Source organism: Drosophila yakuba, chromosome X (assembly GCF_016746365.2).
Source record: "Drosophila yakuba strain Tai18E2 chromosome X, Prin_Dyak_Tai18E2_2.1, whole genome shotgun sequence".
NCBI classification, from domain to species: domain Eukaryota; kingdom Metazoa; phylum Arthropoda; class Insecta; order Diptera; family Drosophilidae; genus Drosophila; species Drosophila yakuba.
Window position 1 is genome coordinate 6,621,633 of NC_052526.2, and position 14,520 is coordinate 6,636,152.

The window sequence follows — 14,520 nt, forward strand, 5'->3', positions numbered from 1 at the left end:
CAAGAGAGCACTCTCTTCGTGCCCTCTGCGCAAGAGAAAAGTTCGTTCACTGAACTTTTTTTCGCTGTAAGTAAAGTAGATTTCATAGGCAAGGGAAATTGTTTTTTTATTTTTTTATAAAAATATCACGATTGAAATAGCTAAATTTTTAAATTGATTTCATATCATAATATTTATTTTGAACAGCCAAAAATGTATTGATTTTTTTTTTAATTATTAAAGACGGCAGAAAATCCACGGCAATGAAGTGCGCCACATGGACCCAGTAGCGTGACTTAATTTAAAATTGAAAACGATCTTCATATTAGTATTTAAGCTACATAGTTTATTAGTTTTCCACATAACATGGTTGCCGCATTAACCCAAAAACATTATCCTGCTGCCCGAAGTAAGAACTTCACTTCAGCATTTGTCTTGCCGCAATCACAGTGCTAGCAGCCGATCGTGTTGGCATTGATGAACTGCACGAACAGGTGCGGCACCTGCTCCAGCGGGGTGGGAGACGTCTGGCTGGCGTGACACGTGCTCGTGATGAACTTCTGGCGCAGGCGGTTCAGCTGGAGGGCGTTCATCGAAGTGGCGACCTTCACGGGATTTCTGCTTCCCGGGATGCGCAGCTGGCCGAAGGCCTTGATCTTGACGGCGCCGAGGATCTCTTTGATGATCTCCTTCACGATTTTGTCCAGTTCGAAAAGGTAGTTGGTCGCTCCTAGCGGTGCCTGCGAATTAAACAAAGCAGTTACTTATGATATTTCGAATGGAACTCTGGCCAGGAACTCTGGAACTCTATGCTTACATTATAAGTACTCTGGTTGGGGGGCAGTGGCTGGGACTCGTACAAAGACTTGTAGATGGCCTCCATGTCGAGCGTGTCCTCGGGTAAGACTACCACCAGAGGACTGTCCCAACGGTTGTTGCTCTGCGGCTCCTCATAGCGCTGGCACAGAGCATCGAAAGACGCTCGGGTATAGGGAACATCCGAGTTATCCACCAGCTGCTCCGTTTCACTGTCGCCGGGCAGCTCATCCGCCGCCGTTCGTAGGCTATTGAAGGTCCACGCCTGCTCCTGGGGTATGCAGCAAAATAGAGTGCATTGGGTGGTCCTCGACACCTTGGACATGCAGTACAATTCGTAGCGGTAGCCTGGATGAAATTTCGTTTGTGGTTAATGACCTCTTGCCTTGCCTGCACCGTAGTGAGAGCTCACCCTTGATGTAGTTCCCGGCGTCCAGGATGACCAGATCCTCCTGGTTGAGGTGCCGCGAGGCTTCCGACTTCAGATCGCTGCGCACCACCTTCTCCTTCTGCGAATCACCTGCATGGGAATTCTTGCCAAAGCCCGCCTTGGGCACTGCCTCATTTTCGCTGATTAGATGCACCTTCCTGCCGCGTTCCACGAAGTGATCGCGCAGCTGGCGGGCACGTGTGCTCTTTCCGCTGGCCGGCAGACCCGTAATCACCACAATGGGCATGGTCCTTAATTAATAATAATAAATAAACAAAGTCGCGCTGGTGGTTCTGTCCACGATGCACTCGCTTACCAACACTAACACTAGTGGCAGCGTGAGAGCTGAGCATCCAGCTGGTTTGTAGCTAATTCTAGCTGTGTGCTAGCCTTTCACCACTCATGCTAAAAAAATATTTGGCAATTAATACAGCTTTTATAAGGAAACTTATAATACAAAAAATGGTTAATATTGTGTACCCCCATTTGTTGGGCCAGTCGATGGTTGCCTTTGAATTGCAATATTTGTCTCCTTTAATGTCGCTGTTTTCGCTTTTTAGCTATATTTGCACGACATCGGGGTTTGTTATGTGCTGACCAGTGTTGCCAAACGAAATGGACTGACGTTGACCCCCACGAACGTGTTCAAGCGGCTTTAAATTAAGTTAAATATAAACCCCAAAAAACCGGCTTCCGAATGGCTGAGCCCCGTCGCCGTATCCGTAACAAAAAGCGGGATGATCCCTGTTCCGGCTTCCTGGCACCCGTGACCATTGCCCGGCGCGAGGACGCCGCCCGCATCATGCAGCCGAAAATTCTGCTGAAGAAGGATCGCGATCGGGACCAAGAGACCTGGGACAGAGAGCGGGACAAGGACCGTCTCAAGCTGGAGAGAGACAGGGACAGAGATACGGAGTCGAGTCCTAGTTGTTACCCAGAAACACCGGCGGCCCTCAAAACGATCATCATCAATCGCACGAGTGAGGTGCGGCCGGCAGACAGGTGCCAGATGTCTCTAGTCGGAGGTGCTCTTGCCCCGGGAAGTGGGCATTTGTCCGGCGTGCCATCCACCTCCGTTTGCGCCGCATTGGCTAGCTCGGCACCAGCTGGCCGGGACAAGGGTAACTGCAGTGGTGGTGCCGGAACAGCTGGCACCGCGTCCGGAGCTGCGAATGCTCTCCAGGAGCTGCAGCCGCCACGCATGAACCGTCCCACCCCTCTCATCGTGGCCAATGGCGTTTTTAATGCCAATGCTCGAAAGCTCTTCCACAAAACCAATACGGATTTCACCGTCATCGGCGTCCTGGGTGGTCAGAGTTCCGGAAAGAGCACGCTGCTCAATCTCCTGGCCGCAGAGCGGTCTCTGGACTACGACTACTACCAACATCTATTCGCCCCCGAGGCGGATGAATGCATCTTTGCCACGCGTCACAAGGCCAAGCCGAACAATGGGCAGAAGAGCATATTGCGTCCTCGCACGGAGACCCTGCAGTTTTTCATCACCCGGGAACGTCACATACTGCTGGACACACCACCGCTGCTGCCTGTGGGCAAGGAGCCGGATCACCAGGATCTGCACTCTCTGGCGACCATGGCGCAACTATTGAGCGTATGCCATGTATTGATTTTAGTCATTGACGGCTTGGCCGTGGAGCAATTGCGTCTGATAAACGCTGCTCTTCGCCTGAGACCGACGTTTCCCTGCAAAGGCTATGTGCGGGATCACTTGCCGCAGGTGGTATTCGTACGCACACGTGCCCAGCGAATAGACTTCGAGCCACAGCAGCGGGAACGACTGGACAAAAAGCTGGCGTATCTATACGGGCCCACGGGTCTGCCCATTTACCGGGGTAGAGGCGATGCACGGTGCCTTAACACCTTCCTGCTGCCGGAGGTGGGCAGCAACAAAGCCACCGCTTTCCACTCGTGCCTTGGCGAAATGGTGCGTCAGTTCCGAGAACGTATACTCGGATCCACGCGGATCTCTATGTGCCACACCAGCACCGAACTCAGCGAGGCCATCTGGTTTGAGATCCTAGCCGAAAGTGCTCGCAAGGGTGCTCCGCATTTCGAGAAGATCTACGCAGAGATCAAGCTGCGCCACCTGGACACACGCTGTCAGTGGCGATCGGACAATTGGCGCACCTTCTCTTCCAGTGCCGAGAGCTGATCCACAGATTGTGGGTATGCGGTTGGTACAGAACTATGCCGGTGGGTGAAGCGCTTTGTACTGGAACTCGCGAGGCACGGATTGCTGTCCAGGGCCATTCAAGGGATGACAGTTCCAGTGTCAATGCTTACCTATCTTTTGATTAAAGACGTGTACAGTGTTATGGCCAATATGTTTAGCTAAATACCGACCGATATCAAGTCTATTTTTCAAAGGAGGTGTTTAAAGTTAACATATGAATCAGAAATTGAGAAAGTGACTGATATACATATTGTTTTTATAGACATATCCATAATTAATAAAAGACTTCAAAAATAATTGTTTAGCATTCACAAAAAATAGTATTTACATTTTTGAGTTAAGGTTTAACGATTAGAATACAGCATGGGAGTTTTTATCAACCGATTAATAATACATCTATAGAATTGGTAAGGTAGTAGTTAAAGCCACTAGATGAACAAATAAAAATTATTTATCTATATTTTTTAAGTTTTTCTTTTGGTATATTTGGTTGGCCTAGTTGGGAGACACTTCCCACATTTAAGTTTGCATGATGAGCATAATGAGCGAGAAATTTTCCTAGAATTAGCAATTTTCGAAAAAATAAAACTCGCATATATAACAGTGTGTAGAGGAGTAAATAGAGGTATAAAGGTTAATCTATAACATCGAAGCAATGTAGTGTCGATTTGAGTTCCCTGTCTTGCCTGTGACTTGGTAGTTAAGATGTTGGTGATGTGATGCCATCTTTAGGTGGGTTTGCACTTGGTTTTGATTGTGGTGTTTAGATGTGGTGTGTAGATGTTGGTTTTGGTTTTGCATCACGTTGGCTGGGCCTTCATCTCAGTATCACCGTTGGCCAGTGGTTTTAATTGCTGTTTTTGTTCCATTTCATTCCGTTCTGGCTGTTGCTCCTCCTCCTCCTCGCTGTCCTCGCGAACAATGAGATCGTGTGGCTCCCTGGAGGCCTTGCGTTTGCCCCGCTGCTCCTCAAACGTATCCGGCTTGCGGCAAACCCAGAAAAGGCTCTGGTACTCGCTCTGCTTCATTGAAGACGGATTCTGGGCGTACTTGGTTCGGATGCCGGTGCGCGATGTCTCGATTACGAATCCGACACTCTCCATGATGATGCAAAGATCCTCGAACGTCGGCTCGATACTGTTTTGCCCGCTGACGTCGCTGTAATGATACAGCAGCGGTCCGAGATTCACCCAAATACCACCAGGCACGAGGATTCTGCAAGGATTATGTAAAAGTCAACATAGCTGGCATACACATAAATGCATTTGTGTAACTTACTTGTAAATTGTGCGTATGAAGTCAATGACGTTATTGGCACAATCTATGAAGAAGCACGTGGCCACGCAGTTGTAGGCGTTCGGCGTCTTGTAGACCTCCAGAAAGTCCCCAGCTGCTATTTCGAAATGTCCTTTGGGTGGATTTTTAAGCGGGCAGACGTCTGGAAACCGAACGGCGGCCACCTGATCCTCGCGCCTTAAGTTATTCACATACTGATGCACCCACGGGTATAGCACGTACTTGTTCTCGTAATCGCAGCTGCCGAAAGAGACAACAGAATACAGTTCCAATTAGAAAGCAATGTACAATGTACCGAGCTGACCGAACTAAACTCACAGGTTGAGGACAAAATTGGAGGCGATCAGCATGAAGTAGGAAAACTCGTTGCCCTCGCACGAGTATCCCAAGCAGGCAAGCTCGTAGGTGAGCCTTCCCAGTCCCGCTCCTGGCACCAGGATCTTTATCTCCTTCAGCTCGCTGTTCGAAAGAAAGAAAGCAGATGAATATGAAATCAATAAATGCAGTGAATGTGCACAGTTGTTACTTACAAATCGCTGGGCTTGTAGTACTCGACGATGCTGTCGATGATTGGTTTATAGGACTGCTCCCGCTCCAAGGCTCCTTCAGTGCTCCAGTCGCGCGCAATCAACTTCAACGTCGACTGGGCCTTTAAAATTTTTAGAGGTTCAACGTCAGCTTCATCGAATGGAATATCAATCTGCGAGTTGAATTAGAGCGGGTGCGAGATACAAGGTGTGGGTGTCGTGTACAGATATGGAAAAGAAACATAAGCGAAAGAAATTGGATTTCCAATCAGTAATAAAAAGAGAAACTGAAGATATTGTGGTGTAACCAAGCATATTCAAATATATGTGTGGTTATAGTCTATTTACATGTACAAATAAATCCTAAACAAAGGAATGACTAGTTTATAGGTAAATATTACTTATTCCTTGTTTTACCAAAAGTAAGAGTAATATTAAACAATTCTAACAAAGCGGTGGAAAAAATAGAACATCAAGTTAATATAGCTAAATTATGGGGGATTGGGATTTGAGGGAGGATGAAGGAGTGCTTCCTAGGTGTAACATTGAACCGCAGCTTTGGTCGATTACCTGGTCCATGTCACCGTGCCTCACATTTGGTGGCGGCTCTTCAAACTCCCACCGGTCCGCCGAAGGATCCCCAGTCGCCTCCTCCGCCGGATAGAGGACGCGCTCCCGCAATATTTCACGGATAACCGCCTGGTTGCGATCGATGCACGTGCGCACGCACTCCAGATGCCCTCGGTACCTGGCTAGCATGATTTGATCCTCGCCAGACAGGCTGTTCAGGTAATCCATGGAGCGCTTCAGCCGCTGGCACGCATATGGCCTGCATGGGAGAAGTTAATTGATTTTCATTATCAGCAAGCACGCTTATCACCAGTGATGGCACCCTAGATTGTTTACAAACTTTATCTCTTATACGTCATATAATGTGATTTCTTGGTAATTAGATATGTTTAACTTTTAAGAATTTAAGCACTATTTTAAAAAATAATTCTTGTTGATTTGACTTGATGGGATACGTTTAAGGATAGGCGACTTCTATGGAGTAGTAGGCCGTTTGAAAACGCTAGCCAGATTTGGCGTGAAAACACCAGCACCGTCAGCACTGGCGGCAAACGAAACGGGAGTTTGTCGGCAGCTTGTCTGCACATGTCGCTGCTCCCGCACCGCACCGCACGGCCCCGCCCCGCCCCTCCACGATTGGTCGGCAGGCGTCTGTTTGGAGCATGTGCTCCAGAGCGGAGCGCAAAAACAATAACAATTACCCATAGTAAAGGAAGGCGTTCTGCACCTTCTGAATGTGCTTCTCCTCCTCCTCCTCGTTGGCGGCGAACGCCCGGGCCAGCTGCTCGTCCATTTTGGGATGCATCGGGAACGTGGCGCAGTCCATGGAGCTCATCTGGGCGCGTCGGCAGCGGTTTCTACGATAATCTAAGCTAGTTGTATCCTGCAGTAATCTGATGCCTTTGCATTCTGTTGTCGTCTGTGTCCAACTGAATACGGCACCGATGCTCTGGTCACACTACAGCAAAGTCGATGACTTTGGGAATTTAATCGATATCATCTATGCTCACGACTCCGAAGCGCGCTTTTTCAATTTTTGAAACTTTATGTATGTAGAGGACGCAGGAAAAATAAGTTCAGAATATTTATACATTGATACTGTATGTAACGGTGTTCATTTATTTTTCAGTTGCAACTGAAACGGGGATGTAAGAGGGTCACTTCATTAATCTAAACTAACAAGCAATCGTGCTGAACGAAACATCGACTTAACGCGTGTGCAGCACACATTTTGAATAACTTATTTACACAATTCATTTATCTTCGCATTGCTGGTTCCGTGTCTCCGTGGATTTGTGATGCAGGCGGGGACAACCGAGTTGGAATGAACGGAGGGCGGGCACAAACAATTAACAGTTAAAACAGAGAAAACATAAATGCTAAGTGCCAACAAAGTACCAACAAGTAAAATAAATAGCCTAACACTATGCGTAACTATCAACAGAGTACATCTATCGCTCGCTTCCGGTTCTATGCCTGCAGACCGGCCCGGTTCCCAGATCCGGAGCCTGTTCCAGTTCCGGCGCCCTCATTGCCGTTGCCCATCGCCTCGACGTCGGTGTCGATGAAGAGCCTCATGAACTGATTGCAGCGGCTGTGGTAGTCCATCCAGGCGGCACGCTCCGTGCTGCGCAACAGAATGCGGCCAAAGGTGGAGGCTGTGTGGAGAGGGTGGAAAGGCGTTACGAAGGTTGTACAATGTTGGTGTATCTTCTTTACCCACCGACTTGATGCAGATCGTAGAACTGACTCTCGATGCCAGCGCGCAGGAACATACACAGGTGCATGAAAACATTGCGCTTGGGAGGGCTCAACAGCGAAATGTAGTCCATGGCCTGCGACTTGTTGGTGCACTCTAGCAGATTCTCGACCACCGGCTCCAGCAGCGCCTGCTCCGGCAGATCCAGCAAAAGCAGCAGCGCTTGCGCAGCCGTCTCGGCGTTGGCAGCTGCAGATCGTACAGGAATATTCAGAACTAGTATGGACACAATTATACGAAGTCTACTTACGGAACGGATCATCCGACCAGGTGTCCAACCAGTCGCGCACCGAATTAAACTGAGCACCGAGGGAGAGACGCGAGTCATAGGACGGGAAGGCGCCCACCTGCTTGGAGCCCTGCCTGTACAGGTAGTCGATCAGCAGAAAGAATTCCCGGGGCATCGTCACACGGTATTCCGGTGATTCGTCATTCATCTGCAACGAAACGTGATTCATAATTAGTATATGAATATTACAGAAATGGAGAAAATGCAGGAAACTTACCAGCTGCTTAATTTGATCTTGAGAGTACTCGCTTAGTGGTCGATCGGTGCGGCACATCGTCTCCATGGAAAGCCCAAAGCAACTGGGCTGATAGTCGCCGGTAACCGTGATGAAAATGTCCCGCCCGTTCTCCACGTGGAGGATGAGAATATCGAAGTTGTCGCTGGCGCGGATCTTGCGCAGCAACCCGGCAATGGTCCGCACATTGGCGTTCATTTTTAGCCGTATGCTTCGGGCGGAGTCGATCAGCAGCGAGTCTTGGCGCGGATCGACGTGCAGCCATGGCTCGCAGATGGCGTGTATGTCCTTCTCTTTGAAACTGAAGTCCACCGGTAGTGGGCAGTTGTTATAGACGTTGAAGTCCCGTGTGCTCGGCTCGTTGAAACGCACTGTTCCGAAATCGATGACCGTCTTCTCGACATTGATCTGCGGCTGGTTGTCGTTCTCCCGTTTGTCCACTGCCTTCAGCACCTCCTCCTGGACCCGTTTGTACTTGATCTCGTCGCGCGTCTTCACTTTCACCTGAAACACGGCGTACACGGGCTTGTGATCGCTCTGGCGAATCTCCATGATGCTGTTGTAGACCAGCTGCTCGATGCGCGTGCCCTTCCAGAGCACTCGATCGCAATAGGCCGGCGCACGCTGCTTCTCGCTGCTGTCGTAGGTGTCCGTGCCCGGATCATACTTGTACGTCGGCCGGAACTTGATCTCGCCCTCGGTGTAGCCCTCAAAGCACTTTCCACGCCGCATCTCCTGACGCAGCTGGTCGTACTGCAGGAGCAACTCGTAGGTCTGGGCATCGCTCAGTGGTCCTGGTCGCTGTTGGCCAGGCGGCTCCTGGATGCGGTAATTCAAATCGCCCAGCCAGAAGATGTGACTGAAAAAAGAGTGAAAGATATGGAGTGAAATAATACTTATCAATGCACTTCTCTTGCAAACTTACTCATGGTCACTGATTGTTCGTCCGTCGTCGAAGCGTATGCCCTCCACTATGGCATTGTAGTCCTGATTTCGCTCCTCCACGTTGCCCATGTGGGCCGCCAGGTGGGAGTTCACAAAGCAGATGTTGCCCTCGTTGAGCTGCAGGCTGATGGCGACGCCGCCCTTGTTGCCAAGCGTATTGAAGATGCCGCGGGCCACCGACTTTGGTCGGCAACGGATGATGTGCTGTCGCAGCTGCTTGCGCACAATGACCGTCAACATCGTGGCCACCAGGCGGTGCGACATAAGGATCTCGTACTCCACGTCTGGGTGAACGCTCTCCATCATATTATCGCTGCGCAAGTAAAAACCAACCAATTAAGCGCGAGCCTATACAAACATATGTGGCACACACTCACATCCACTGCTTCTCGAGGGCCTGCATCTGGGTGGAGTTCAACATAGCCTTTGTGGGTGTGTCCAGCTCCTGCAGTCCAATCGCGTAGATGTCCGGCGGCTTTTCACTGCATGCCAGCCAGGCTCGCAGTGGATTGTTGCTGTCGCAGCAGGTCTTGTTGTTCACATTCCAAGTGGCGCAGTAGATTCTGCAAGAAATGAACCCGTTAGTGAGGTGACTCTCGCTTGACAGGGCATGTGCCAACTCACATGATGTCCTTGTAGACAATGTACTCGCTCTCCCGCTTTTTTAGCTCCTGCTTCACTTCGCCGATTTGCCGGTAGTCGTTCAGCCACCTGAAGTTAAGCACCGTCTCGGGATCATGCTGTGCCATGGTGCTCTTGAAGGAAATCACCTTGGCCACAAACTCCTCGTAATGGTCGCTCTCCGTGGCATAGTAGTAGTACTTGATTGGCCCATCCTCGGCTGTGGACAGGTCAAACTGTTGCGTGGTGATCGAGGTCTTGCTGTCTGCAACAATGTTTTGAAAAATTATGATAAAGACGTGCAAACTTAAACTTCGAGGGGTGCATTCGCTAATTAGTTTGCTTTCATCACAGCTGAAACTATTTAGAATGCTCATTTAATCTTAGGTAAATGCATAGTTATTCTGTCATGTGGCCATAAGAAGTGCAAACTTATTGATTTTGTGACGGCTTGACAAACAGTCACTGTACAATTTGTTGTTTAGCTAACAACGTTAAGCTGCCCGATGGTGCATGCACCCTGCTCACCCTGTCGCAACTGGAAATTGTGGTCGATGGCGAACACCTTGTTGACGATCAGCTCGTTCGCAGCGGTCAGCGGAGTACGCAAGTAGGAGAAGGCGATGATGGCGAACGTGCCGCCCGACTGCGATGTGACCAGTGCCAGAAGGCGATTGGAGTACTCATGACCTTTGATCTGATACGCCTCGAATATCTGCAAGCAAAGGATTTTAGGTTTAATAGCAGCATTTATCGCCTGATGGATTACGGATGATTGCTTACGTATTCTATGGTTTCATCCTCCTTGAAGCGCTCCTTCACAATATCCTTGGTCGTTCTGGTGGCCGCGGTAGCGGTTCCATTGGCCACTGCCTCGCTCAACGTGTCCATTTCCCCCGGCTCCTGCTTACTGATAAAGTATCTAAGACCGCCTCCGTTTTCCCTGCCCAGTTGGATCCTCCTGCGCCGCCTGTTTGCCAAGAGATCGCTGCGCTAATCTCGGAATAAAGGGTAATACTCGAGCGGTTTCTTCTGCGGCGTCGATAAATGTATGCAGATATGGATACGGGCAGTATGGACAGTTGGCTGCGTCGTTGCTCTTTTCTATTTATAGTTGGCGCGAACGCCCAGCGCGATTTTTGTTCGTCTGCTGCGGGTGTTCGTCGGCTGGGAATGGGGAGCTCTTCGATTTTCTGCTGGACTGCGACTGGTAGAGCTGGCTGCTTGGTTTCTAATGACGAGGGCCGAGGACGATGGCGATGGTGAGCCAATGCAACTGGCCGGGTGACCCTGCTCTTGGGCAGCGCGACCGTGGCGGAATCGGAGTTGTGGAATCGTGTTCAGCGCTTATCGCCGCCGTTTGTTTGTTTTCTCGCCCCGCTTTGTTGTTGTTGTTGTTGTTTCTCTCAAGGTGGGTGTAACGCACACACACACACTCGCACACAGTCGCGCACAGAGGCACTTATTCATCGGTAATGTGATGACAATTATTGACAATCCAGCGCAATCTAGCGCGTCTCCAGCGGCTGCTGCGGCGCGGGGTAGGCGGTGCGGTGGGAACACAGCACAGACAGAGTGGCACGCGTGCTGATTACGCCGCTGTGATCATTATATTTATAAGCACTTATTTATTTTCCGGGCGACTTTTGCAGCCGTTTTCAAAGTGTGACCAGAGTGGCAATGCGCCGAAATGCGGCCATTACAATTGGCGTTGGTATTTTTGGTCCAATCAGAAATGGTTTGCGACCCGACTAACACAGCTGACAGTGTGACCAGTCTGCAAGTGCACGGCATGGGCATGCCGCAATCGCAAACGCGCCAGTGGCCAGCAAAGCAATTGTCCAGTTTTGTGGCGAAACTAGCGCCAGCAATACCAAAATAAATATGGCCCAATTCGAGAAGGAGATTGTGCAGGCGGTGCTGATCGCCGACAACAATGTGTGGAACTTCAAGCCCCTCTCCGACGAGGGCTCCACGGTGAGTAGCAAGCAGTCCACTGGCTGCCGCCACTCTTGCGAATTTCCATTCAATTCAATTCGATGCGATTCTTTACAGGCTCTGCTGCCGCTGGTCAACGTGCGGATGCTGGACTATGCGCTTATGGCGCTGAATCGCAGCGGCGTGGAGGAGGTGTTCGTCTACACCAGCCTCTACCGCTCGAGCATACGGGAGCACATCAGGTGGGTGTGGGTGTGGGTCAAGTTGCAGTGGCTACCGGGAATCATGGGATGTTGCGGCTACTGATATCCAATCGATTTTCGTTACATTGCAGGGCCGGCATTGCCACGGACGCAGCGTGGTCCTTCAAGATGACCGTCCATGTGATCGGCGACGAGGGCTGTCGCTGCTTCGGCGATGCCATGCGCGATCTGGACAACAAGGCGCTGATCCGTGGCAACTTTATACTGCTTGGCGCCGATACGGTGACCAATGCCGATCTGCGCCCGGTGCTCGAGCAGCACAAGCGGCAGGCCAAGTTCGACAAGGGCACCGCCGCCACGCTGGTGTTCAAGGAGTGTGCCAACAATGTGCGCACTGGCAACGAGCTGCTGATCGCCGTGGACCGCCGCAACGATCGGCTGCACTACCACCAGCGACTGCGGATGCACCACAAGGAGTCACGCTACCAAATACCGCTGGACGTCTTTCTGGGCAACTCGTGTGTGGCGCTGCATCACAATCTTTTGGATCCGCAGATTGCCATTGGCTCGCCCTCAATGCTGTCGCTGTTCAACGACAACTTTGACTTTCAGACGCGCGATGACTTCGTTCGCGGTCTGCTAATAAACGAAGAGCTGCTGGACAGCAGGATATATGTGGCCATGCTGCCGGCAGCCCAGTACGCGCACAAGGTGAACAACTGGCCGGCCTACCAGCTGGTCAGCCGGGACATCATCAACCGGTGGGCCTACCCATTCGTGCCGGACATTGGCCTTTACAAGCTGCAGCAGCAGTACGTCTTTCATAAGGACAACATCTACAAGAGCCCCGAGGCGCATGTCTCGAAAGTGGCTTTGCTGCAGAACGTGGTCATCCAAGCTGGCAGTCATGTGGACAGTGGGACCGTGATTAGTGACAGCGTGATTGGCGCCAATTGCCGGATTGGCAAGAACTGCCGACTGACCAATGCGTACCTCATGGCCGGCGTCACCGTCATGGACAACTGCAAACTGGAACACTGCGTGGTCGGCGATGGCGCCATCATCAACGTAAATTGCGACGTGAGCGCGGGCTGTGTGCTCGGCGCCAAAAGCGTGCTGCCTGCCAAGACAACGTTGGCGAAGACCCTCATCACCAGCACGCCCAGCAGACGACGCAGCGAGGATGAGGTTGCAGTGGAGCTCAAGAGCATCGGTCCGAATGCCTACATTGTCAGCGATTTGACGACGGGTGATCCCGAGGACTCGGATGGCGAGGACTTGTTGCCGCAGCAAGCGCTCTGTATACCTAAAATGGGAGACTTGCTGGCGCCGCTGGACGAGATCAGCTACTGCAGCGATTTCAGCGAGGACGACGAGGATGGCTCGCGAGCAGTGACACCGCTGCCCGATGACACAAACAGTGAGTGCTGTCTGCATGTGCAATTGAAAGCCATTCTAATCATGTTTTACCAATTCGCGAACCGTAGTTTTCCTGGGCGAAGTAATCGATTCCTTGACACGGGGCTTTCGGGAGAAGTCCAATCCTGACTTCCTTGTCCTCGAAATCAACTCCTCGCGCTATGCGTACAACATGTCCCTCAAGGAAGTTAACTTTAACGTGGTGAAGGCCGTTTTCGGCATGCAGAGCATCGTGGAACCGGCCAACAACAACGTACTAGTCGCCATAAACGCCGCCTTCAAACAATTGGGACCTGTGGTATCCAACTACATTAAAAGCGAGGATGCCATGATGGATTGTCTCAAGGCGCTGGAGGTGAGTCCCCATCATTTTCACAAAAAAAAACCCCATTTACCAATCTCTTCTGCCCGCAGGATGTGTACGAGGAGAATCATCTGGTGAGGGAGAAGATCTCGCAGATCGTGCACTATCTGTACGACAAGGACTTTGTGTCCGAGAGTGCCATCCAGGCCTGGTACGAGCAGTTGGACGAGGAGGAGCATGCTCACCTGCGCCAAAGCCTCGCAAAGCTCGTGGCTTGGCTGGATCAGTCCAGCGAGGAAGATGATGATGACGACGAGGAAGATGATGACTAATCAAAGACTTGGCCTCTATTTTTTATTCCCATTTTATTTAAGTAATTTCCTTGCTTATCCCAATGCCCGGGACCGAGCAAAGAAATGGAAAATAATTCTAAGGTCGCTAGATTTTTCTAGACACATATATTTGCCAAATCCCGATTTTGCGTCCAAGAACTGCTAGTTTTTTTAGCCACAACATTGGAGATAATGGTCGTAATATAAAGTCGGATGCATCGTTGAGCTTTTAATTAAATTCCAAATGGATTGGCATTCGAGCCTGAAAACTTACCTTTTCCAATTTTTTGCTAAATCGTAATTTTACCCCTTACGAAACTGGCGAAATTCGACAAATTATTTATTTTAACAAATCAGCAGGAAAGTAGTGATAGGGATCGTTAGTTGGGTTCATAAGCAACACATAACAGTATTTTATATTGCTTTGTGACGATTTAATAGAATGTTATAATACAAAATCCCAGTTAAGAAGCCATTTTTGGCCAATCACGATTTTCTGCCCAAAAATGATCGGCTTTTAGTTTATAAAAATAGAAGGAACTGTCTGAATATGGAATGTCATACATCGTTGAACTCGCAATCAAATTCCCCATCAGATGGCGTTCACAGATTATGTTCAACCAAAATGTTCAATTTTAGCCATTTTTCGCAAAAAATGATGATGGT

The 14,520-nt window shown here is 50.0% G+C and overlaps 5 protein-coding genes across 7 annotated transcripts; 2 read left to right on the plus strand and 3 right to left on the minus strand.

Annotated features, from left to right (window-relative positions):
• Nucleotides 1-304: 304 nt before the first annotated feature.
• On the minus strand, nucleotides 305-1,549 carry LOC6524475 (protein KTI12 homolog). The gene is made up of 3 exons (XM_002100296.3): nucleotides 1,208-1,549; nucleotides 797-1,143; nucleotides 305-719 (listed from the first exon to the last, which is right to left on the minus strand). The coding sequence occupies exons 1-3, from the start codon at nucleotides 1,470-1,472 to the stop codon at nucleotides 432-434; spliced, it is 900 nt and encodes a 299-aa protein (XP_002100332.1). The 5' UTR covers nucleotides 1,473-1,549; the 3' UTR covers nucleotides 305-431.
• A 273-nt stretch (nucleotides 1,550-1,822) lies between these two features.
• Nucleotides 1,823-3,876, plus strand: LOC6524476 (protein SMG9). The gene has a single exon (XM_002100297.4). It carries the CDS (start codon nucleotides 1,923-1,925, stop codon nucleotides 3,393-3,395), a length of 1,473 nt encoding a protein of 490 aa, XP_002100333.1. The 5' UTR covers nucleotides 1,823-1,922; the 3' UTR covers nucleotides 3,396-3,876.
• Nucleotides 3,652-6,747, minus strand: LOC6524477 (carnosine N-methyltransferase). 3 transcript variants are annotated; one of them, XM_015190232.3, is made up of 6 exons: nucleotides 6,511-6,747; nucleotides 5,810-6,068; nucleotides 5,243-5,361; nucleotides 5,031-5,171; nucleotides 4,695-4,952; nucleotides 3,652-4,631 (listed from the first exon to the last, which is right to left on the minus strand). In XM_015190232.3, exons 1-6 carry the CDS (start codon nucleotides 6,642-6,644, stop codon nucleotides 4,217-4,219), a joined length of 1,326 nt encoding a protein of 441 aa, XP_015045718.1. In that variant the 5' UTR covers nucleotides 6,645-6,747; the 3' UTR covers nucleotides 3,652-4,216. The 3 variants fall into 3 exon arrangements, with proteins under 3 accessions (XP_015045718.1, XP_002100334.1, XP_039229968.1); XM_002100298.4 differs by having other exon boundaries at nucleotides 5,243-5,412; XM_039374034.2 differs by having other exon boundaries at nucleotides 5,243-5,412; nucleotides 6,537-6,674.
• A 146-nt stretch (nucleotides 6,748-6,893) lies between these two features.
• LOC26534715 (type II inositol 1,4,5-trisphosphate 5-phosphatase) lies at nucleotides 6,894-11,330 on the minus strand. The gene is made up of 9 exons (XM_015190233.2): nucleotides 10,442-11,330; nucleotides 10,187-10,373; nucleotides 9,662-9,923; nucleotides 9,415-9,600; nucleotides 9,018-9,350; nucleotides 8,075-8,951; nucleotides 7,819-8,005; nucleotides 7,533-7,757; nucleotides 6,894-7,467 (listed from the first exon to the last, which is right to left on the minus strand). The coding sequence occupies exons 1-9, from the start codon at nucleotides 10,547-10,549 to the stop codon at nucleotides 7,280-7,282; spliced, it is 2,553 nt and encodes an 850-aa protein (XP_015045719.1). The 5' UTR covers nucleotides 10,550-11,330; the 3' UTR covers nucleotides 6,894-7,279.
• A 125-nt stretch (nucleotides 11,331-11,455) lies between these two features.
• On the plus strand, nucleotides 11,456-14,123 carry LOC6524478 (translation initiation factor eIF-2B subunit epsilon). The gene is made up of 5 exons (XM_002100299.4): nucleotides 11,456-11,635; nucleotides 11,714-11,838; nucleotides 11,931-13,219; nucleotides 13,287-13,573; nucleotides 13,633-14,123. Exons 1-5 carry the CDS (start codon nucleotides 11,543-11,545, stop codon nucleotides 13,852-13,854), a joined length of 2,016 nt encoding a protein of 671 aa, XP_002100335.1. The 5' UTR covers nucleotides 11,456-11,542; the 3' UTR covers nucleotides 13,855-14,123.
• The last annotated feature ends 397 nt before the right edge of the window (nucleotides 14,124-14,520 follow it).